The sequence below is a fragment of the Odocoileus virginianus genome, chromosome 8 (genome assembly GCF_023699985.2).
Source record: "Odocoileus virginianus isolate 20LAN1187 ecotype Illinois chromosome 8, Ovbor_1.2, whole genome shotgun sequence".
Lineage (NCBI taxonomy): Eukaryota > Metazoa > Chordata > Mammalia > Artiodactyla > Cervidae > Odocoileus > Odocoileus virginianus.
The window spans coordinates 27,931,498-27,955,889 of NC_069681.1; the positions used below are offsets into that span (position 1 = coordinate 27,931,498).

Sequence of the window (24,392 nt, forward strand, 5' to 3'; positions counted from 1 at the left end):
TGTTTCCCCAGCAGCTCAAGTTTGCCTCGAGCAAGGAGGCTAATGCCGGGGAAGAGCCTGGAGTGGAACTCCGGTTGGTGGATTCTGCCCGTGGCTAGGAGTTTTGGAAAGTTGCACCCACTGGGTTTCTGTTTCCTCATCACTACTAGCAGCAGGCAGCGCTGGGCCTCCAGCACTCTCTCCCTCCTGGTTGCCGAGGGCCAAATCTGAGTCAGACGGGCAGTCTGCGCCATCTCACCCTGAGTGCGATCCTGTCTGAGTCAGACAGGCAGGATGAGGGCGAAGTGCTCTGGCTGCAGACGCCTCAGGGCCATCCTTTTGGGTGTTGGTGGAAGACGGCCTCTGGCTCCAGGTCCCCCTGGAGGATGCTGCCTGGAAAGCCAGGCAGGACTGGTGATAAACTCATCTGCCTGCAGGCATGCTGGCTGTACGTACCCTCCCAAGTCTGCACACCTCCACAAACTCGGGAGACCTTCTAACATAGTCCAAGTGGTGCTTCTGCGTTTTCTGTCTCTACCTTACCTGATCCAAGAGGAGAAACAGAAGGAATTAGACCAGGGAGAGTTGAGGAGCCCGTGCCTGGCACTTTGGTGTGGCCCCGGGTAGAATCAGCACGAGGTGTGCCCGGTCTGTGTGGCAGGGAGCTCGGGGCTCGCCGTCCCAGGGGCCGGAGGGGCCAAGCCTGCAGCCACTTCCTGGCCTGTCCCCAGGTCAGTGAGCAGAAAGCTGTCCTCGCTTTAACACGCCCTGGCGAGGACCCTAGTAACATCTCACAGTTGTGACCCCGTGGACTGTAGCCCGCCAGGCTCCTCTGTCCATGGGATTCTCCAGGCAAGAATACAGGAGTGGGCTGCCATTTCCTTCTCTAGGGGATCTTCCCGACCCAGGGATTGAACCCAAGTCTCCTGCATTGCAGGCAGATTCTTTACCGACGGAGCCACCAGGGAAGTCCCTGTTAACCTGTGGCCTCACTGAAACTTGCTGGCCTGGGCAGGAACATCGCGTCCTCTCTGAGCTCCCCAGGATGGACAGCAGTCTTCCACTGAAGGCAGAACGATTGAATGCTACCCTGGAAGGACCAGAGCAGGGCGCCCTGGGCAGTCAGGCGGTGGGTCTGCGCCCAGGTGGACATTGAATCAAAATGTTTAGAGAGCTTCCCGAGCGCAAGGGGGAAGGTGAAATACACAGACTTCTGCAGGTTCCCCAGAAACCTGCCTGACTGAAGCGACACAGAGGTGTCTATGGCTGACATGCAGCAGCCAGAGCAGCAAGGCAGAGGAAGGACTTTAATTCTGGAAATCAAAGTTTATCTGGAAGGATGAACGTGTCAATCACTCAGTCGTGTCTGACTCTTTGCGACCCCATGGACTGTAGACCGCCAGGCTCCTCTGTCCCTGGGATTCTCCAAGGAGGAATACTGGAGTGGGTTGCCATTTCCTCCTCCAGGTGATCTTCCCAACCCAGTGGGTCTCTTGCATTGCAGGCGGATTCTTTACTGGCTGTGGCATCAGGGAAGCCCTATCGCTTTGGGCAAAGAGGGATCTCCCAGAACAGATGAGACCTTTTCCAGCGAAGGTGCTCACTAACTGTGTCTGCAGGTAAACATCTCTGCAGTCAAGCCTCTGTGAAGTGTTTGTCTCCACCTTCTAGCTGTCCTGGGTACCAAGCTGCTCTGGACATTCCGCTGATCTCCCGTGACTCGGTCAATCTTGGAGCATGCCTGAGTCACAGATGTCATGTATCTGATGCTGCTTTTGCGCTGGATTAAGCAGAGCTGCCACCCCCTAACCCGCCCGCGCACACTGCTACGGCAGAAGCTGGGATAGACCCACGTTTCCCGGCTATTAGTCCAGTGTTTGCGTCACTAGTGGAATAGGAAGTGACCAGTCGATCGGTCTGTCCGGAAATGAGCCCGGAAGCAAAGGTCTGCTTTCTGGCTTCCAGCAGGACAGGGTCCCCCTGTAGGGAGAGAGAGGAGGGACACACACCTGTGGTGTGTGCAGTGCCGTCTCCAGCAGTTCAACACACACCCTGATTTCACAACATCGTGTACCTTAAAAATGAAGATCACACATGCTTTCTACCTAGACCATCCTTTCTGCTTAAAGAGAAGAGAACTGTCTGGCACTGTTCTCTGGAGGAGTCTGTGCTTAGAAGGCTAGTTTTTTTCAGTCTGACTAGTAAACAAGCCTTTTAGACTGCACACATACAGACCTACACGTATATTACTATGAAGGGTAAAGACAAGGGCCCAAGGCGTCACCGACTCAATGGACATGAGTTTGAGCAGCATCACTGCGGGAGGTGGTGAAGGGCAGGGAAGCCTGGCATGCTGCAATCCACGGGGTCGCAAAGAGTCGGACAGGACTGAGCGACTGAACAGCAAAGGCCTCTAAAATGTTTGCCTAAATAATCGTGGCTCTGTGCGTGAGTGTCTGCTTTGTGTTCAGTCTATTTGAGTCCCATGAGGAAATGATGCATTCGATCCATTTTAAAATGTAAAAGGAATCAATTCTTCTCAGTTTTGAAATCTTGTCTTTTTGGTGACCTGGCTTGAGATTACCAGATGAGATGGCCATTTTAGTCGTAATTGCTAATGTATCAGATCATCATAGCGTTTACTCTCATGTTTAATGTGAAGTTTTCTTCAAATTAGTAAAAATGTAGGAGGTCAGTTCTTTTACCCATGATGCAGTTACTGTTCAAAGTCATTTTAAAAATTTTCTTTTTGGGGGCATGAATAACTTTCATATTCTACAGTATTCTCTTCATTCTTTGGAGATTTATGTGAACATGTATGTTGTTTATCATTTCCCTGGTAGCTCAGCTGGTAAAGAATCTGCCCATAATGCAGGAGACACAAGTTGGATTCCTGGGTCGGGAAGTTCCCTGGAGAAGGAATAGGCTACCCACTCCAGTTTTCTTGACCTTCCCTGGAGGCTCAGTCGGTAAAGAATCCGCCTGCAATGCAGGAGACCTGGCTTTGATCCCTGGGTTGGGGAGATCCCCTGGAGGAGGGCATGGCAACCCACCCCAGTATTCTTGCCTGGAGAATCCCATGGAGAGAGGAGCCTGGCGGGCTATAGTCCATGGAGTCACAAAGCGTCAAACATGACTGAGCAAGTCACACTCACACACACACACACACACACACTCGGAGGTAATCAGGTTCAGATGAGGTCATCAGAGCAGGCCCTCACCCAGTGCTGATCATCAGGCACGCTAACTTGCTTGGACTGCCGTAACAAGATGCCACAGATGGGGGTTTAACCAACAGAAGGTGTCGTCCCTCCGTCCCGGAGGCCAGGCGTCCCAGGTCAAGGTGCGGGCAGGCCCCGTTCCTCCAGAGGCCTCTCTCCCGGGCCTGCACACGCTCTTCCCGTTGTGTGTGCACCCAGGGACTTCCTGCGTGTCCAAGCTTCCTTTTTTCCTAGGAGCCACCCTGGACTTGGGCCCACTCCAAAGGGCTCCTTCTAGCGGAATCTTCGCTTTCAAGGGCCTCTCTCTAAACACACAGTCAGAGGAGCTGAAATTTAGGGCTCTAACACCCCAACTCATCTCACAGCAGCATCCTTGTCCAACGGGGCCATCCGGACCCGCAGCGTACCTGGCGGGAACACGGTGTGGACGGAGGCAGGGAAAACCACCATCTGCGCCCCAGCCAACCCCCTGGTCTCCGCCAGCTGCCTCCAAAACCGTGAGGCCGTCAAGTCCTGACGAGTAAGCCACCCAGCGCCTTGTCCCGGCAGCTCTGCACCACGCCTGGCGGTCTGGGACTAGAACAAACACATTTAGTATTGTTTGTTCAAGAACACAATACGGCCTCACCCTTCCATGGAGACAGATTCTGTGCACTTCAGAAGTTCTGGGGGATTAGAGCAGAAGACGCGATAAAAAGGAATTATAAAGGCCAGGAGAGAACTCAGCCACGAGGATTTGGAGGCTAATAATTATGCAGAGAGAGTAATGATGAAGAAGAAAGAGTATTAACCAATATGGCTCGGTTTTAATTATACAAGTAAATTATTCTCATCAATTTCATGAGTCTCCCTTTGAAGGAATTTAAAACCACATTCAGTTTGCAAAGCTGCTGTGTATGCTGTGTCCACGGTTTTCAAGCCTTCCTAATCAGAAGATTTTAAACCTGAATCTGCGAACTTTTCATCTCAAGAAACTACAGTTAGCAACTTTTTAGTGTGGAAAATCTAATCGCTCTACTTTCTGCTCAGCATTGCTGCCGACCTCAAAAAAAGAAATCCTGATGAAAAGGAGGCAAAATCTAGGTAAATAAATGTTCTATCTCTAGATAAGCTGTCTTCCTTTTGGAAGTGCTTTTGTTCTCATTGTTTCCAGCCCACTCTTGTGGTGTCAGGGGGAAATGCAGGCACATTTTTTATATTACAGTTTTATGAGATTTGTGGACAGCTTTCAAATTTCCAGTCTCAACCCTTACAAAAAGAATGGCTTGTATCCCTGTTCTTTTCTGTTGTTCTTTCTGCAAAGAGGGAATACTTAAAACATGTGGAGCATCAGGAAAAGCATGAAATGTATTAAAAATCATGAGCTCCATCAATTAATACGAAAGAAGCAATTGTGAACATATAATTAGGGAAACTCCCATGTGTGGAGCCTGATGGAGGTTTAGAGCCATAGGGACGTGAGCTGCTAATGAGCTCTTGAGGGCGAGTTTCGTGCTGGCCGTATGGACGGTTGGCTCTGGGCTGTAAGGAGGCCTGAGGTCTGGACTGTTCATGGATCCAGGGGTCACCTAGAAAGGTCTGAGCAGTGAGGAAGCAGGCAGGGGCTTCCCTCAGCCATATGCATCCAACATAACCGCTCAACGGTTGAACCGAGCAGAAAAGACCACCGAAGAGGAGAGGAACCAAGTCTTCTCCCCAGGTTCACGCTAGAGCCATCCGTACGCGCAGGCATCTGACTCCCCGAGCAGCACAGGTTTTCTGCCGTCTTCTTCCTGCTCACCAGAACTGCACTTTGTATCCGGAGTGGCCAACCTGCCCTCAACCATGACCTTCTCATCACATGCTGGGTGTTTTTTTCCCTCTTTTATATCTCCTCTTGATATCTGTCTAATTCTTAATTTAATGCCTAATCCTTTCTTCCTTCCTCCCCTCCCTTCTTCCCTTTCTGTTTGCCATCACTCATGCATATTTTCCTTTTCCTTCATCTTTGTCTTCTTGTGGGAAAGAAAAGGCCCAAGGAATCTGCTTTTTTAGCACATGAGGTTATGCTGTATTGCCTCTGATAGATACATGCTTCAAAAACTCACTTTTACTATTCGTCATATCTTCTCAGCTTAATATTTTCCCAGTTTACTATGTATATTTTATATATATATAATACATTATATATACTTCTATATATTTGTATCTGTATACTTATATATATATATATATATAATTGCATATTACATATATATACTTCTCTATGGGCTTCCCAGGTGGCATTAGTGGTAAAGAACCCGCCTTCCAAAAAAAATAAAAAATAAAAAAAATTTTTTTTTAATTAAAAAAAAAAAAAAGAACCCGCCTTCCAATGCAAGAGACAGAAGAGACGCAGGTTCAGTCCCTGGATTGGGAAGATTCCCCTGGAAGAGGAAATGGCAACCCACCCCAGTATTCTTGCCTGGAGAATCCCATGGACAGAGGAGCCTGGAGGCTACAGTTTATGGGGTCACAAACAGTTGGAATACTACTGAACACACACACACACACCTTTCTATATGTATTTTTGAATGTAATCAACAGAAACCAGAATATATGCCTTTGTTGTTATCAAAGAACAGACACTCTGTGTCTCTCACAGAAGATTAATAACTGAGTGTTAGATGCTGTTACCCCCCCACCCACACCCCAAAAGAGACCAGTTCTCAGGGATTTTATCTCCATCACTTCGCACTTCTTGACTAATCAGCGATCGTTGTCGGAGTCCAACCTTCAAGGAGCAACCGCTGGGAAGCGTGACAGAGAGGTGACCCGAGTGCCGCGGGACGAAATCAGCCAAGCCAAGCTGCTCTACCTGACGCTGTGACTGAGAGAGTGAGCAGCTAATGTGCCTGGTGCCTTTGGACAGCAAGCAGATCGAACCAGTCCACCCTAAAGAAAACCAACCCTGAATATTCACTGGAAGGACTGATGCTGAAGCTCCAGTACTTTGGCCACATGATGCGAAGAGCTGACTCATTGGAAAAGACCCTGATGCTGGGAAAGATTGAGGGCAGGGGGAGAAGGGGACGACGGAGGATGAGATGGCTGGATGGCATCGCCGACTCAATGGACATGGGTTTGAGCAGACTCTGGGTGATGGTGAAGGGCAGGGAAGCCTGGCGTGCTGCAGTCCTGGGGTCACAGTCAGACACGACTTAGAGACTCAATAATGACAACAACATACCTGATACCGTCCTTTGTCAAACGACATGTCAGAATCTCAGTCTGCGGAAAATACGTGACTCTAAGATGTGACTTTATTTTTTACAGAACTCTGCCTTCTAATGAGCCATATGCTCTTTAAATGGACCTATAGCTCAGTCCCCAAACACCCACCTTCCTGTCATCAATCTCATTCCTTCCAATATTTTTATAATTCCTTTTTTAAAAATTGCTGTCTTATATACTTTATTTTCTCTTGAATGTCCTGTTTCAAATGTCAAAACTACTGGAAGTCAATTCAGTTCACATCTGACAAATAAAGATAATCATTCTAGTTAATATTCTTTTCATTGAATTTAATATTGGCTCTCACATATTGAAACTGATTTTCTTACTTCATCCACTAACAATTCTAGAATGTTAGCTTTTCATTAGAGTCCTAGTATTACAAACTAAGTTTTGGCATTTGTTTTGAGTAAAAACATTTTGATGAAAATCAAAACTATTTTTGTTCACATTTAATGCTTCAAAAACTGGTGATCACATTAAGAAAATAATTTCCCCCTACCTCACTGAAAAGAACACATATTTGAAGTCAGGGTCTATTTACGAGGTGTGTTCATGTCTTGAAGCCATAAATGTGTGTGTGTGTGTGTGTGTGTGTGTGTAGACAGGGGAATACACACACATTGGGATGGTTTGAGCATGTTCTGTGATTACACAGAGAGTCTGTTTTTCTTTTTTAGAAAGAAAAGCAGGAAATGTTGTTAGTACTCTAAATACAATCGTGGATGGATCAAAGCATTAGCAAGACTGTCTCTTCAATTACCAGTCACGGTTTGAGATTCCACAGCCATCGGCTTTTTTTTTTTTTAATGTAGTTTCCTGTTTTTAAGGCTATTTCCTTTGCAGAGTCACAGTTACTAAGGATTTCCAAATTAAAAAAGACTGAGTAATCTGCCAAAACATGACCTTGATTTACAGTGTGTGAGCTCCACCATGTCACTTCACAGGGGAAAAATAGCAAAAATAAGTAGAAATGGAACACAATAGGTAATTTCCTTAACCAGGACCATACAATTTTCTTCGTGGGTAACAATGCTGGACTTAGTCGTTCAGTCATGTCTGAATCTTTGCGGCCCCATGGACTGTAGCCCACCAGGCTCCTCTGTCCCTGGAATTCTCCAGGCAAGAATACTGGAGTGGGCTGCCACTTCCTTCTGCAGGGGATCAAACATCTAGGAGAGATCCACTTTTTTCACCTCCTCCTAGACTCATGTGACACCGGTAAACGAGTGTCTCTGAATTCTGGAAATGCACTTCATGAAATCCCATACACAGCCTTCCCATTTGTAAGGGCAACCCAAGCAGAAAAATGAGGGCACCTTGAAACCAAAGCTGGATCGTGGGGGTGGAAGAGGAGTCAAGATTATAAGAATAAGTCAAGATTCTTATGCCTTCCCCCGAGTGACTTTGACGAGCCTCACTTGGTTCAAGTCCCTGGTGGTGGAGGTGATGATGGTGATGATGGGGTAGTTGCTCAGTCGGGTCTGACTCTGTGACCCCGTGGACTCTAGCCCTCCAGGCTCCTCTGTCCATGGGAGTCTCCAGGCAAGAATACAGGAGTGGGCTGCCATTTCCTCCTCCAGGGGATCTTCCCGGCCCAACAGTTGAACCTGTGTCTCCTGCATCACAAGCGGGTTCTGTACCAACTGAGCCAGCAGGGAAGCCCCTGGTGCCCAGCAGGTACTTGGAACAGGAGGAAGAGCACAGATCTTTCCGTCCCACCAGCAGACGCTGGCGCTGGCGGTTTCCACAGGTGAAGGCAGCTGCGGCCTAGGGTGTGGGCCCCTCCTCCAGGAGTCCGCACGGCTCTCCTTCACCCCTTCCTGTGATGTCTTCGTCAAGGCCACCCTAAAAGGAATCATCAAGGATGCAGTGGAAAATTAAATGATGTATTTGGTGAGCAAATACATGTTCTTCATCCAATACATTTTTTCCTCTTTATTTACTTAGAATACATTTTTCATAATTAAGAATATCACTATAACCATTTCAGGGCAATAACAATGTAACATGATATTTATCAGCTATATGTTAGTGTTGTTGAGGCTGCAGAAGACGGTCTTTGTTCTTTTAATAAAATCCTAGAAAAATTTAGGACCCTTTGTTGAGGAAGTTCTCTGTTGAGCTTTAAGACATTTCTAATTTCTCCCTAAATTTAGCTTATGGTCTTAGGAAATGAGTGAATGCTTTGTAGGACTTCCCTGCCATTTTAGTGTGGGCCTTTGATCTTCATTTGGCACAATTTTCAGTTTCGAGAGCAATCTGTCTTCTGTCCAGTGTGCACTTAGCTATCCTCTCTAAGTGACCTTTACACAGGCAGGCACTTGTGTGGCCAGTTCTTGAGACTCTACATCCCTTTTCTTCCTGATTCCTGATACGTGTGCTGATGTTTTACTATTGGGTTACCAGTTCAGTTCAGTTCAGTCACTCAGTCGTATCTGACTCTTTGTGACCCCATGGACTGCAGCATGCCAGGCCTCCCTGTCCATCACCAATTCCTGGAGGCTACTCAAACTCACGTCCATCGCGTCGGTGAGGCCATCCAACCATCTCACCCTCTGTCGTCCTCTTCTCCTCCTGCCTTCAATCTTTCCCAGTGTCAAGGTCTTTTCCAATGAGTCAGTTCTTCACATCAGGTGGCCAAAGTATTGAAGTTTCAGCTTCAGCATCAGTCCTTCCAATGAATATTCAGGACTGATTTCCTTTAGGATGGACTGGTTGGATCTCCTTGCAGTCCAAGGGACTCTCAAGAGTCTTCTCCAACACCACAGCTCAAAAGCATCAGTTCTTTGGTGTTCAGCTTTCTTTATAGTCCAACTCTCACATCCATATGTGACTACTGGAAAAACCATAGCTTTGACTAGATGGACCTTTGTTGGTTATATGCATGTGCTAATATATTCAGTCCGCTGAAATGATCTCTTACAGCTCAACCGTGTTAATGCATGATCTTTCAGTTTCTCTTTCATTAAACAAATACTTACTGTTCTCTAGGAGATAAGTGGATTGCTAAGTGTTCATAGTAAGGATGGAGTATTTAGAGCTAAAAGTGATATTAGCCTTAAAATTTGTCATATGGGTCTGACACATTTGTCACTACTCCTTTCAAAAATAAAACTAATCTGTTTCAAATGTATACTTTAATTGGGGGCTTCCCTGATGGCTCAGCAGTAAAGAATCCACCTGCCAATGCAGGAGACGTGGGTTCAGTCTCTGAGTTGGGAAGATTCCCTAGAAAAGGCAATGGCAACCTACTGCAGTGTTCTTGCCTGGAGAATCCCATGGACAGAGGAACCTGGTGGGCTACCATCCATGGGGTCATAAAGAGTCAGACATGACTTAGCAACTAAACAACAACAGCATACTTTAATTACTTACAATGTGCCCTTGCCTTAAAAAGATACTATAAAGATTATAAACACATAGATGGTCCTAAGTCTTATTCTTTGTGCAGATGGTCACTATGATTTGGAAATTTTTTTTCTAGCTTTCTGCGATTGACTTCTCATTTTATATTGTTTTACCAGTCCAATGATAAAATAATCGCAGAAATTTAGCAAAATCTCTACAGGTCACTTATTTTATTTTTACCTTTTTTAAAAAAGTGGATACAATTTGGATACTGGTGCTAATTATATATTTTTGTATGTTATTTCTAAATAAATACTAGGTTATATGCATGTGAAGACACTGTTGTAGCAAATATAAAACAAAAGGATATTAAACATGAAACACTAACTTCAGAAGCTGTTTTTTGCAATGCTAAGGATTTATGTGGTGGTAAAAATGGTCTTGTGCTAAGTCCTGTCAGTCATGTCCGACTCTGTGACCCCGTGAACTGTAACCTCCAGGCCCCTCTGTCCATGGGACTCTCCAGGCAAGAATACTGTGGTGGGTTGCCATTCCCTTCTGCAGGGAATCTCCCCAACTCAGAGACTGAATCTGCGTCTCTTACATCTCCTTCATCGGCCGGCGTGTTCTCCACCACGACTGCCGCTGGGAAGACCTCCAAAAAGTAGTCTTGGTAATGAGCAGACCACCGCATTTGAGTTGGGGTGAGACTTCCCATTCAAGGTGGCAAGCTGGAGCCAGACTCTGACTTTCCACCTGTCTCTAACTCTTACTGAAGTTGAAGTAAAAACTGCAAAACGGGATACGTTCATGGGAGCCACAAAAGCTAGGAAGCGGGACACGGTTAAAACAGAGTGTTTTTAAACATGCGCAGGAGGGGAAGGCAGGCGCAGGCCTCTGGGGAACACAGAGCCGAGCGGGCCGGCAGAGCAGGCTCTGAGAGCAGCCCGCAGCCCGCGCGGGGCCCGCTCTGCCACTGGGACCCTGTGACCACCACGAGCTGCGCTGGGGGCAGAGAGAGCCGAACAGAAGGGGCAGGGGCTCGGCGGTGGGCTAAAGGCACTGAGCTGACGCCTGAGCCAACAGTCTCCCCAGTCCTGCCTGTGCAGCGGGACGTCTGCCCATGAAAGCCAGGATCCGCTCTCTAGACACTGAATGAGCTTCCTGGGCGGGTGCGGGGAAGCCTTCCTACTGAGGACTTTTGGGGGTGTCAGGAAGGGAGCTGACGTTTGCCCATTTCGTCTCCGCTCACTCATCCTGAGGACAATCCTGCCTCCAGGAGAGACGTGGCAAGAGGAAGAAGCATTATAAAGAAGGACCAGAGTCCACCTCGTGGATAAAGCAAAATAAAACAATACAAAAGGTATGGAGGTGGACGCGGGGAAAGGAATTTATAATCAAAGCCATGCTAGAAGGAATTTCTCCAGTGTGGAAGAAAACCAGGTTGCAAGAGCCCCAGCAGGAGAAGCTGCGAAGAAGCCACGTGGAGATAAAGCTTCTTGAAATTTTATAAAACAACCAGTCCAGGTTCGATGCATGAGACACGGTGCTCAGGACTGGTGCACTGGGATGACCCAGAGGGATGGGATGGGGAGGGAGGTGGGAGGGGGGTTCAGGATGGGGAACACATGTACATCCATGGCTGATTCATGTCAATGTATGGCAAAACCACTACAATATTGTAAAGTAAATAGCCTCCAATTAAATAAATTAATTTACCAAAAAAATAAATTAAAAGGGATGCATCAAATTCCAATTCACAAAAAAAGAAAACAACAAATATATGAAATATCCAAAGAGATGTCATCAAGGTATCCCAATCCTCAGTGAAATGAGAAGGCTATTAACGTCTATGTTGTAGCCAAGATTTTAGCCCCTGTGGTCTCTCCTGATAAGCCCATGAATATGGCACATTACATGGCAAAAAGGTCTTTTCACGTGGAATTAAGGTGGCTAATCAGCTGACCTTAAAATAGCAAGATTGTCCTGGGTTATTCAGGCTCACCCAACATAATCACAGGATACAGAAGGGTTATCCAGAAAGATGAAGCTGAAGGAGAGATCATAGAAATGGACAACATGGGAAGGACTGAACCCACTGTGGTTAGATTTCAAGACGGAGAAAGGGGCCATGAGCCAGGGACCTGGCAGGTCTCTGGATGCTCAAGAGTCTCCAGGCAGCAACCAGCAAGGTAGCAGAAAGCTCAGTGTTACAGCCACTTGAAACTGAATTCTGCCAGCCTCCTGACCCAGTTTGGAGAATCATGGCCAATGCCTTGATGTCAGCCTCATAAGATACTGTCACTGACATCATCCTGGGTTAAAATGGCATCCAGATATAAACTCACAGCTCAATAGGTTGGAGCCTGGGCTGGTTTTGACTCATGTGGCTCCAAACTATTGAGCTGTGAGGCTATATCCGGATGCCATTTTAAGCCACTTTGATGTCTGTGACAGCTTTCTACAGCAGTGATAAACAGAAAATGAATAGGGACTCTGGCACATAGAAGTGGAGTGCAGCTGAAACAAATGCCTTTGCTGTCATTGTTTAGTTGCTAAGCTGTGTCTGACTCTCTGTGAGCCCTTGGACTGTAGCATGCCAGGCTTCCCTGTCCTTCGTTGTCTCCTGGAGTTTGCTCAAACTCATGTCCATTGAGTCAGTGATGCCTTCCAACCATCTCATCCTCTGTTGCCCCCTTCTCCTCCTGTCCTCAATCTTTCCCAGCATCAGGGTCTTTTCTAATGAGTTGATTCTTCACATCATGTGGCCAAAGTATTGGAGCTTCAGCTTCAGCATCAGTCCTTCCACTGAATATTCAGGATTGATTTCCTTTAGGATTAACTAGAAATGCAGAAATGCATTTGGAACCAGACAGCGGAGTAAGTTGGAACAATTCTGAGAAGCATGATAGAAAAAGCCCAGATTGCCTTCAAAAGGATGTTAGTAGGAATATGGTCATTCAAACCTGCTGGGCAGGGCTCAGAAGGGAGTGAGGAATGTGTTCATGGAAATTGGAAACATCTTCAGCCGTATCAGAAAGCTTAGCAGCGGGGACTTCCCTGGTTGTCCAGTGATTAAAAATCAGCCTTCCAAGGCAGAGGATACAGGTTCAATCCCTGGTCAGGAAATGAGATCCCACATGCCGCAGAGCAACTACACCTATGAGCCGAGACTAGTGAAACCACATGCAGAAACTAAGACCCAACACAGCCAGAAGTATATCAACAGATTTTAAAAGAAAGAAAGGATAGCAAAATTGTATCTGCAGTTATCTGGAAAACAGAGATGCTAAGTGATGATGTTGGCGCCATAGCTGAGATTTCCAAGCAAATGCTTAAGGTGTGACCTGGTTTTTTCTAGCTACTTATAATAAAATGCAAACGGAGAGACATACACTGAGAGAATAATTACTAAACAATGAGAAACCAGGATTTGATGATTTGGGAAAATCTCAGTCTACTGAGATGGCAAAAGACAAAAAAAAAATTGCTCTTGGGAAATCATGCCCTAGAGAAAACAGAACAAGAATTCTGAGGATGTCTCTGTACAACCATTCTACGACCTCAGAAAGTTCGGAAGGTGAGAGCATTAAGTTACACAAAAGGCTTTTGAAGTGATTAGGTGTGATGATAGATTCCCCTCAGCCCTTTGAGGAGCCCCCAGAAGTATAGGAAGGACCATCTAGGAAGGATTTGTGGGGGAGCTTCTTGTCTAATGGGGTAAACCCTCGAGACTCACAAAGTCAGTGAGAATTTTATATTAGCAAAAACATGGCCAGCTTAGACAGAAAGGGACAGAGACAAGATGAAGTGAAGAAAAGCTGTTGTTCATTAGCCCAGTCATGTCCCATGGGCTTTGTGACCCCATGGGCTGACTGCAGCAGGCCAGGCTTCCCTGTCCTTCACCATCTCCTGGAGTTTGCCCAAACTCATGTCCATTGAGTCAGTGATGTTATCTAACCATCTCATCCTCTGTCACCCACTTCTCCTCCTGCTCTCAAACTTTCACAGCATCAGGATCTTTTCCAATGAGTTGGCTCTCCACATCAGGTGGCCAAAGTATTGGAGTTTCAGCATCAGTCCTTCCGGTGACTATTCAGTGTTGGATTTCTTTAAAACTGACTGGTTTGATCTCCTTCCTGTCCAAGGGATTCTCAAGAGTCTTCTCCAGAACCACAGTTCAAAAGCATCAATTCTTCAGTGCTCAGCCTTCTTTATGGTCCAACTCTCACATCCCATTCATACATGACTACTAGAAAAACCATAGTTTTGACTTTAGAAGAGCCTTGAATTTTTGTCATATTCCTTCCATTAACTGTTCTCGGTTTGGTTTGGTTTTGTTGCCTAAATTAGCTCTTAGTAAGTTTTTATTAAATGCCATTGAATAATCCTTGAGTAAGGTACATTTAAAACAATATGCAAATATTATTAATAATCATTGAGGGGAAGATACAAAATGTTAGTAATTTGATAATAAGTAAGTTTCAAACGTCTGATTATAGCCTCAAAAATAATGAGGGATTAGAAATTGAAAGAAATAAAATTTTGGAAACTTCCTCATCAGTGATCCTGATAATTAGACAAACCTGTCCAAATTTTGGTAAGTTCTAATAGGATTAATAATTGCACATATTTAACAAATTAGAAGATATGCACTTAAAGTCACATAGTAAATGAGAGACAACAAAGGAAATGGTGAAGAAACACTTTTAAATGTTTGCAAATGTTGTTATATGATGATAAAGGCAAGAACAGGCACTACAGGTCTGACAGGAAGTGTAAGTGAATGAACTGTCCTTTCAAATCATTGTGAAACTCTTCAACATACAGTACAGTACAGAGAAAAACATAAAGAGATCAAGAATATAGTTATTATAATTCAGTGTCAGATAGATAATGGTTCATTAGAGATTGCAGAGAGAACAGTTTGTAGCAAAATGTATCAGAACAACATTTCATTAACTGAAAATTGATGTTTGTCCTTTGTTCATCCCCTTATGTATTTGTGCAATGAGATTATTATTTGAAAAATTCTTTCTTTTCATTTGGTAATATGTCCTTATGGCTCCTTTGAATGAGGAGGAAGAGTTAGTTGCTCTAAGTTGGCTTTCCCAGGAGGTGTCTGGGTCCAGATGGTCTGGCAGGAGGAACTCGGAACCACACCTGTGAAGGAGGAAGGGAACAAGGATTCAGCAGAGGGGAAAAAAATCCGAGGCTGGTCTGGCTTTCACAGGGGCCCTGATTGTTGGAGGCGGCTGCCCAGGGCCTCTGCTCAGCCTCGGGGAGTTTCTGGGGAGACCCCGAGACAGGCTGGATCCAGCTGCAGGCAGCAGTCCTGGCTGGAGGGGTGACCAGACACGGGGACAGAGCAGACGGATGGAGGGAAGAGCGCAGCAGAGCTTTCCAGGCAGACCCGCGAGAAAGACACTGTTACCAGGGATAAATCCAGAAGGACGGAAGGCTGGATGAGGCGACCACCACCAAGCCCTCATAGAAGCCAGAAAGAATGTTGGTGCCTGTGAAAGGATTTGCCAATGCCTGGGGAAACGAACGCTAAAGCAGCAGACAGGAAGCAAGGAGTCAACTGTATTTCTCAACAAGACTGCAGCCAGACACACGAATGGACACCGTGGAACACTTCGGAGGAGGGGACAACGCAAGGGGACCAGGCGGAAGTGTGTTTATGAGACACTGCATCTCTACGACCCATGCTCCCTCGGCAGAGAAAAATGCTGGCATGCTCCCTTGTGGGAGGGGAACCCTATTTTTTGGAAAGGGTTGGAAAAAACTATTGGACCGGGTGACAGACATGAGCAGGGCTTCCCACGTTAAAAAGAAAAACAAGAGGCAAACAAAGAAGAGAAAGCAACCTGGAGAAAACAGAACACACACTGGGAGGAAATGAACCACAACAAAGCAAAAGCGCTTTGCTCTTTTGCAAAAAAAAGTGAGAACCTCAGCGATACAAGCATACACGGCAACTGTGACGGGAGAACAGCCACCTCGGAAAACATTCAGAGTGTATATAAAAGAGCTCTTGGAAATCAGTGTCATCACTTTTAAAAGGAGGCTACTTCAATAAGATTATTATGTGGTGTTAGTTAGTCGCTCAGTCATATCCAGCTCTCTGCAGCCTCATGGACTGTGGCCTGCCAGGCTCCTCTGTCCATGGGATTCTCCAGGCAAGAATACTACAGTGGGTTGCCATTTCCTCCTCCAGGGGATCTTCCTGACCCAGGGATCAAACCTGAGTCCCCTGTATTTCCTGCATTGGCAGGCGGATTCTTTACCTCTGAGCCACTGGGGAAAAATTATGGGAGGAATGATGAAATAAATCTGAAGGATAAGAATTTCTAGACTGGAATTCTACGATCAGCCAAATGATCAATTAAATGTGAGATAAGCATTTTAGGCATACAGCTTCTCAGAAATTTACTCCAGAATTTGTTCTTATGAAAATACTAGATGCCTGGTCCACCAAAATGAGCTAAGAGGAATATGGAAAAAGAAAGGAGAGGGGCTGCCAGCACTGCCAAGAGGGTAGTTCATTGGAGTTTTCAGGCTGGAATCTGTGCATTAGGCATAAAAGCAGCCAGCCCAGATGGTTAAAGACTGCAGGAGATAGTTTAGGAAAATAAAGCTGATAGGAAGACTTGGCAAAGTACTGGATGTTGAATTAGTAAGTACGTAGAAAACTCTAAGATAATCGTTATCTCTAGGAAAAGCTGGAATAAGAACAGAACACATCTGAGTTGAGACTTTTTTTTGCAGCATCCTAATTAAGGAACATGTCTATTAAACTTGCTACACCATAGACGAATGTGGGTTACTTTTGCCTGGAGAAGGATCATAATGAATGTTTTATCCTCACGTGTCCTGGGGAGGGGGAGATCTATAGATAGTGATAAAAAAAAATGAAAAATCAATAAAAGTGTAAGGCAGGTTATTTCCAGAAATGGAGCTAGTATAGAAAGAAAGAAAAGAAGGGCAATATTTGCCTCTGAGGAGGAAGAATTTGAGATGGGAGAGTGGATGAATTTTTTAATAAAGTATCTTGTAGAAGTATTTGATGACTAATATGAATGCGTAACTCTGATCTTAACAAATGGAAAAGGGAAAGAGTATTAATTTTTTAGTCAAGAAGAGTACATGTATTGACCTGAATGAATTACCTTATTTTTTTCTGAAATGACTTCAGGTATAATCAGCAAGCTGGTTCTGAGCAACTTGGGAAGAACTTGTTATTTGGATGACATTGTTAAACATATTCAGTATTCTGACTGTTAACATTCCAAAATGTTGATCTAAATGCCCTTTAGATTTCTATTGTTATACTCTTAACTACAAACTCTCTTCTTTGAATAATATAATTTTGAAAAACATATGCTTCAATAAATGACTAGTCTACCAATGAGGTATCTTATTTGAAAAAAGAAAATATCATACAATAAAAATGTCGGACAGACAGACCTCATTAATTCAGTTTTTTTTCCATATTCTACCTAGGCGAAGGTGAAGTTTACCTTTGAATGCCTAAGAAGAAATGACTATTGTAAGCATCATTATAAGGATACCTTGGTCATTTTTTTAAGAAATGAAGATTGCATTGTATAATATATTATTTAATAGACTCTTACTGAGTAAATATATATTGAGTTTATTCATGTAACAAATCTCATTAAGTATCTATTTTATTCAGACATTCTGCAACATATTGGGAATGTGAGGTTGATACTATATAGTTTTTGCTTGTACAGTGACATATAAGTAAGGAAATTGACATGCAAATGAGCAACTGTGATTAAGAGAAAAAATATAATTGCTCTATTGAAGTAGAAATTAAAGTTATGAATTGATGGAGAAAATTCCAGAAAGCAAGCTTGGGCTGTGTGGTACAGATTTGGGTGAAAGTGTCACATGTTCTGAGAACTGCCAGTAGTTCAGGATGTCTGGAGCCCTGAGCAGTGAGTCTGAAAGAGAAGATAGGAGACTAGATTTCATGAGTTAAGTAGAGTCAATGAGACATTATTGTGTATGCTAGTCCCTCAGTCGTGTCCAACTCTTTTCGACCCCATGGACTGTAGCCCACCAGGCTCCTCTGTCCATGGGATTCTCCAGGCAAGAACACTGGAGCACGCAGCCATTCCCTTCACCAAGGGGACCTTCCTGACCCAGGGATGGAACCCGAATCTCCTGCTTTTGCAGGTGGATTCTTTACTATCTGAGCCACAGGGGAAGCCTGACACATTATTAACAATAATGATTACAATTCAGAGTAGCTTGAAATAAATAATTTCAAGTTATGCTATGTCCTGAGTCAAGCACTTTACATACATAATCATATTTAATCCTTACAGCTGCTCTTTCATCAAGTTTTTCAAGCTTGAGAGTAACAATAAAATTTGTGTAGAAACACCATGCTCTCATGAGAAAATGTTTCAGTCAAGTAAAAAAAAAAAGAGATACAAAATGGTTTATGTAACCTCATAAAAATGTTATATATGATGTAACAAGAAAAGAGATTGGAAAGGTTATAGATAGCCAGTTGTTTTATTTTTTTCACCCCTCAAAAGTTTCCAAAATATCCATTTGTCAATTTAAAAGTAAGAGCAGTGTGTAATTTTAGAGGAAGAAAGGGAAAGAGAAGAGAGATTGAGATTCTGTGACTAAGGAAGGAAAAAAAGGAGAGAAAATAAGAGAGTGAGAGATGAGTTACATCCACAATTACTGAAAAGCAATGCTGGAGGATTGGAAAGGGAGAAGCATGGGGCAGAGGTCCAGGCGGAAGACAATAAAGGCTTCAGTTTAAGCAGTCATCAATAGGATAATAGCAAATGGAAGAATAAGAGACGTATTTGGAAAAGGGTCACCCACTTGGTGTGTAGATGGTTAAGCCGATTCACCAAGAAAGGGAGATGTGAACCATGGTGAGGTTCCGGAAAGGAAGTGATTATTGACATGGTCCCTGTAGCTCTGGTATTACAATTGGGTGGTTGTTTCCTAAATGAAATATCCTAAATATGCTAAAGTATAACTAGGTGGTGTCACTTTATGCATTGTGTTAATTAATCACAGTCCTATTGAAAAAAAAAAAAAGGTGGCTGAATGTCTTTGGTGTCACCACATGGATCCAGAACGTGGGATTCTGATTTGGACGTAATGAAATCTTTCATCCCCGAATACCCATCACAAGCCAGAACTTTCAGGGGGTGACCACCAAGAGTCCAAAAAAGAACAGCGAGGAGCCTGAAAGTGCTGGTTTGAGAGCACGGTGGGCCAGTGACCCAGACTGTAGTGCCGTGACTTTCCTCAACGCTCGCTATGACGATGCGGTGGGTCAGGCAGTAGGTCATCCGCTGCCCTCCGCTCTGAGCGCCCTCCTGTCCACCTTCCCTCCGGCTAACCCTGCGCTTTCTTCATCCCCCACCCAGGGCTCTACGAAACCTTTCTAACCAATGATGAACCAGAATGCTGTGACGTCAGGAGAGAAGTGAAACCCAAGAGCCCCTCCAAGGGGGCGGTGGACAGAGGCGGCGCCTGCCCCCGGACGTCGCTCTCGGCCTCGTCGGCGCCCAGGCTGGGCCCCAGCAGACTTAGACTGTGCGTCCTCGTGCTGATGCTTCTCCACACGGTCCTCACGGCCTCGGCGGCGCACAACGCCACGGCCCTGGGCGTCGGGGGCGTCCACGCACTGGACGAACGCTCGGCCAGCGAGGAGTAGGGACTCCGCACCCTGGAGCATCCTCGCCACCCCAGCCGCCCGGCCGCGCATCCCCGCCTGGGTACCGGACCTGCACACGCGCATCCCCGCCTGGGTACCGGACCTGCGTGCGCGCATCCCCGCCTGGGTACTGGACCTGCGCGCGCATCCTTGGCGCAGGGCCTGGATGGCCTGAATCCAAACCAGGAGACATACACACACACACACACACACACACACACACACACACACACACACCACACACACACAGCTTTTTACGGACTAAAAAGCTGGAAAGTGACTTCGATTTCTCACACCATTTTATACACTGTGTTTTAATGTTTGGAGGTTTTCTTTGCTTTCCTTTGGACTTGAGTTTATCTGTGTTTTGTTTTTGCACTTGTTAATACAGGCTTTATTTGGGGGGATGGTTTCTCAGAGGTAAACTAAGTCTTTTCACTGTCTCTCTCTCTCTATATATATATATATTTCTAGTCACTGTGTGTGTTCATCAGATAGTTCTGTTTCCTGTCCTGTCTGTTTCTATTAGCGGAATGACAGCTATGATCTTGCGGTATAGCAAAAACAAAACAAAACAAAACAAAAAAAAACAAAAAAACTACAACACACACACAAACACACAAAAAAATCATAAAAAGACAAAAAAAAGACAAAAAAAAAAAAAAAAGAAAAGAAAAAAATAAAAAGCTCCCTAACTCTCCCTCCTGCCTAAGGAACCCACGCCCCCCACCCCACCCCGGCCCCAGCCCGCCCGCCGGGGGACTCCCTCCAGCAGACGCCACCCGCTTGCTTCAGTCCTGTCGCTGCCGCGGTGGGCGCAGCGCCTGCTCCGCGGGGCCACTGAGCCGCTGTTGCGGAAAGGGGGGCCCCCTTCTAGCTGAACAAACAAGTGCTCTCCTTAACAGGTGGCATCAGACAGTTAACACATCTTTATGTTGAAAATAAAAAAGCAAAGAAAATTACCTTGAACTCCGTTGGGTTCATCCCAAAGGCCCCGGACCTTCCTCGCTGGTCAGGTGGCTGGAGGCAGCTGCCGAGGGTAGGGGATGTGAGGAGGTGGGGACACCCCCTGCCCCCCAAAGCCCGCAGGCAGATGGGCTTTCATTAGCATTTCAGTTCTGTTGTGGGAATACTCGAGCACGTGCCGCCCACGGTCAGGAGGACAGGATTCCGAGGACTCAAATCTGGACTTCTCTTTCCTCCATTTCTGTTGCGGGGGAGGTGTCAGACGTGCGTAGACACCTGCTGCATACAGAATCTAGACCGTTTCACCCTGGTATTGCCCCACACAGGGTTTTTAATTCCTCCAGGTATAAAGTGTATGCAATTCAGCATTATGGAAAAGACCTTCTTTTCAAAAAATAGGGTAGCCGTTTTCATGCAAGTGCAGAATCGTTGTCACCCTCGCCTGCTCTAGCCAGCTGAAGACGAGAGGAGAACTCGGATCGCTCTGTCTGTATTTTTCCTTTCTGTGGGAACATTTCACCCGCTGAGTGTCTATGAATTTGCTTTCTTAAAAACAAACAAGGCTTTTATGAGTTTACAGTAGAATCAGTGAAAGGAAGAGTTAATAAGGGCTGTTTTTAAAACAAACAAAACAAATAATTTTAAAAAATAACCACTACACATTCCTTAACTATTCTCTAACTACACTCGGGAACTGCGATTCAGGGATGACTGCGGTACAGCTGGGAGATGAAGGTAAACCGTGGAACAGGTCCTCTTAGCGAACAAAATTTAGTTCTTAACTTTCTAGCTATCAAATTCCCCCAGACATTTGTTTTTGTTGAAACAAAACTTTAATCTCTGCATCATACCTAACTCTGCGACACGCGTTACAGTATGCATATTTTGTTTTGAATAAAAAAAACAAAAACCTGTTTTGTTCCAGTCTGTTAAGAATATTCAAAATAATAAAGGTATTGCTTAATAAAATTGCTAGAATTGTTTAGCAGTACATGCACAAATATTTTATTAGATTCTTTGTTTTAATAGTGTTTTGTTGAGACTGGAAATCCTAAAGCAGTCTGCGCAAATACAAAAAAAAAAAAAAAAAAAAACCCCAAAATGCAAAATTCTCCAGTTTTCGTTCCTTTTTTGAAAATTGTTTTTTATGCAAATGCAAACACACATTCACATGTGCACACACACAGGCGCAGTATTTGTAGCATATGGAAACGATGGTGCTATTTCTGGGGACAGTGGGTGGGGAGTGGCTGGGGGCCACAGTAACTGCGTTGCATTTCGTGACACTTTGAGAAGAGAGTTTTGGTAACACCTCGCTAGTGGTGGATTACAGGCTTCAGCGGAGCTGAGGGCGCGATGAGAAGGGGTAGGGAGCCGTGACTACCGGAGGGGGAGGGATGGATGAGGACTCCGGAGGAGGAACCTAGCAGCTGAACTCCTTTCCCACTGACCTCTTCATGACTTTAAGATAAATGACCAGAGCAAAGTGTGTCCTGACCTTCTTCTCCCTCTGCCCAGCAAATACCGCCCTGCTGCTGTCCCTTCCTTCAGTGTTCCTCCGGCCTCTTCTGTTCTTGCCAGAGGCGTTTCCACTCTTTCAGGAAGATGACGCAACAACCCAGATGCAAGCTGCACCCACTCTTCCTGGGATGCCAAGAACTTAACGCTTCTAGACCCTGTGCCAAACGCTGACACACAGCATCCCTTGACAACAGGGTTTCATTTTCTGTTCGTACTAATGTCTTTGTGCGCGTAATTGAGGTTCTCGTCCAATAGAAGGGGACTGGAAGGTTTCAGTTGCCCCTGTTTTAGCTTTGGTTTGGATAAGTGGCGGCGCAAAGAGGGAAACCGAAACCACCTCTACTCTCCGTGAGAGGTAAGTCCTACGAAAGGCAAGTTCAGACGCTGGGAGAAAGAACGCAGTGTCTGAGTATGCACTTCTCCTCTAGGTGACAAGGGGAGGGCGGGGCCGGGAGGGGAAAGTCTAGTGAGCCTTCACTGGAATGGTCTGTAATTCTGGTTCAGTCTTTGCTTGCCGTGTACTCCACGGTGAGAGGGCTCTCTGTACCCAGTGTTCGTGATGGTAAATGTGTAATCACTTCCCTGTGGCCTTTCCACTGACTCGGTGAGCTAAAGCAGCTTTTCCTGTGATCACCTAATGGATTCAAGTAGACCCTGACTTGTTGACAAAATTAAGGAACAGTCATTGAGAATGCCGTAGACAGAGGAGCCCGGCGGACTGCAGCCCATGGGCGGACTGCAGTCCATGGTTTTGCAAAGAGTCAGATACGACTGAGCACATAAACTCTTTGAGAATGCAGATCTCGCTACATCCAAGGATCATTAGCAGTGGTTCTCCTACTCGATAACATGCTTGATGTTCTGCACAGAAAAAATTCAGACCCTACACCTTTATCATCATCTTATTCTCTTTTCCTCATGCTGAGTGTCCACTGAATGGTAGATAATGTGTTACAATACTGTTGTTGTTGTTCAGTCATTAAGTTGTGTCCAACTGTTTGTGATCTCATGGACTGCAGCGCGCCAGGCTTCCCTGTCCTTCACCATCTCCTGGAGTTTGTTCAAACTCATGTCCATTGTGTAGATGATGTCATTCAAACATCTCATCCTCTGTCACCCCCTTCTCCTCTGGCCTTCAATCTTTCCCAGCATTGAGGTCTTTTCCAGTCAATTCCAAGTCAGCTCTTTGAATCAGGTGGCCAAAGTTATTGGAGCTTCAGCTTCAGTCCTTCCAATGAATATTTAGGGTTGATTTCCTTTATTATTGATTGGTTTTGATCTCCTGGCAGTCCAAGGGACTCTCAAGAGTCTTGTCCAACACCACAGTTTGAAAGCATCAATTATTTGGTGCTCAGTCTTCTTTATGGTCCAACTCTCACATCTGTACATGACTGCTGGAAAAACCACAGCTCTGACTATATCTGTACATGACTGCTGGAAAAACCACAGCTTTGACTATATTGACCTCTGTCGACACAGATGTCTCTGCTTTTTAACATGCTGTCTAGGTTTGTCAAAGCTTTTCTTCCAAGGAGCAAGCATCTTGTAATTTATGGCTGCAGTCACCATCTGTAGTGATTTTGGAGCCCAAGAAAATAAAATCTATCACTGTTTCCACTTTTCCCACATCTATTTGCCATGAAGTGATGGGACCAGATGTCATGACCTTAGTTTTCTGAAGGTAGAAGCTTAAGCCAGCTTTTTAAACAATTATTTCTGAGAACAAGTTGAAAATCAAGAAAATAACAATTTTTCCACAAATGTATTGAAACAGACTTCTCCATATTTATTATTGTCTTTTTTCCCCTACAGTAGAGGAATCCCAGTTTGAAGAATATGTTGATACTGCAAAACCAAATGTCAGATAACATACAAGTGGAGCTCTATATTATTTCTGTTGCGTTGACGTTTGGTGATACATTATGTGGGCTTTTCTTTCATTAAAAAGATAATATTGTTCTCCTATCCTGCAAACAGTAAGCCACAGTTGTTCTTTTAAATGACAGCATTACTAGAAAAAAGGAATCTAGTTCCTTATCAGTGAACTGGTACCATCAATTATTAGAGCCTGTGGTCATTGAAAGGGCCTCCCCGCTGGCTCTGTGGTAAATAATCTGCTTGCAAAGCAGGAGACAATCCCCGAAAAGCAGGAGGGCTCGATCCCTGGGTCGGGAAGATCCCCTGGAGGAGGGCTTGGCAACCCACTCCAGGACTCTTGCCTGGAGAATCCCATGGACAGAGGAGCCCGGCAGGCTCCAGTCCGTGTGGTCGCAAAGAGTCGGACGTGAGTGAAGTGACTGAGCACACACGAACATAGTCATTAAAGTAAAAGAAGGCGGCAAGGAAAATAACAGGCAGGCAGGCAGGAAAGTAAAAATGGA

General features: G+C 45.2%; 1 protein-coding gene across 2 annotated transcripts in view; it reads left to right on the forward strand.

The window, feature by feature from the left end:
* NALF1 (NALCN channel auxiliary factor 1) overlaps positions 1–21,481 on the forward strand; it is a 578,493-nt gene extending 557,012 nt beyond the window's left edge. The window contains exons 3-4 of one of the 2 annotated variants that reach the window (XM_020911363.2): positions 17,310–17,355; positions 19,235–19,323. In XM_020911363.2, coding sequence (XP_020767022.1) covers positions 17,310–17,332 — 23 coding nt within the window. In that variant the 3' untranslated portion in view covers positions 17,333–17,355; positions 19,235–19,323. Of the gene's footprint in view, positions 1–17,309; positions 17,356–19,234 lie in introns of both variants that reach the window. The other variant, XM_020911362.2, reaches the window with a different exon arrangement.
* Positions 21,482–24,392: the final 2,911 nt, after the last annotated feature.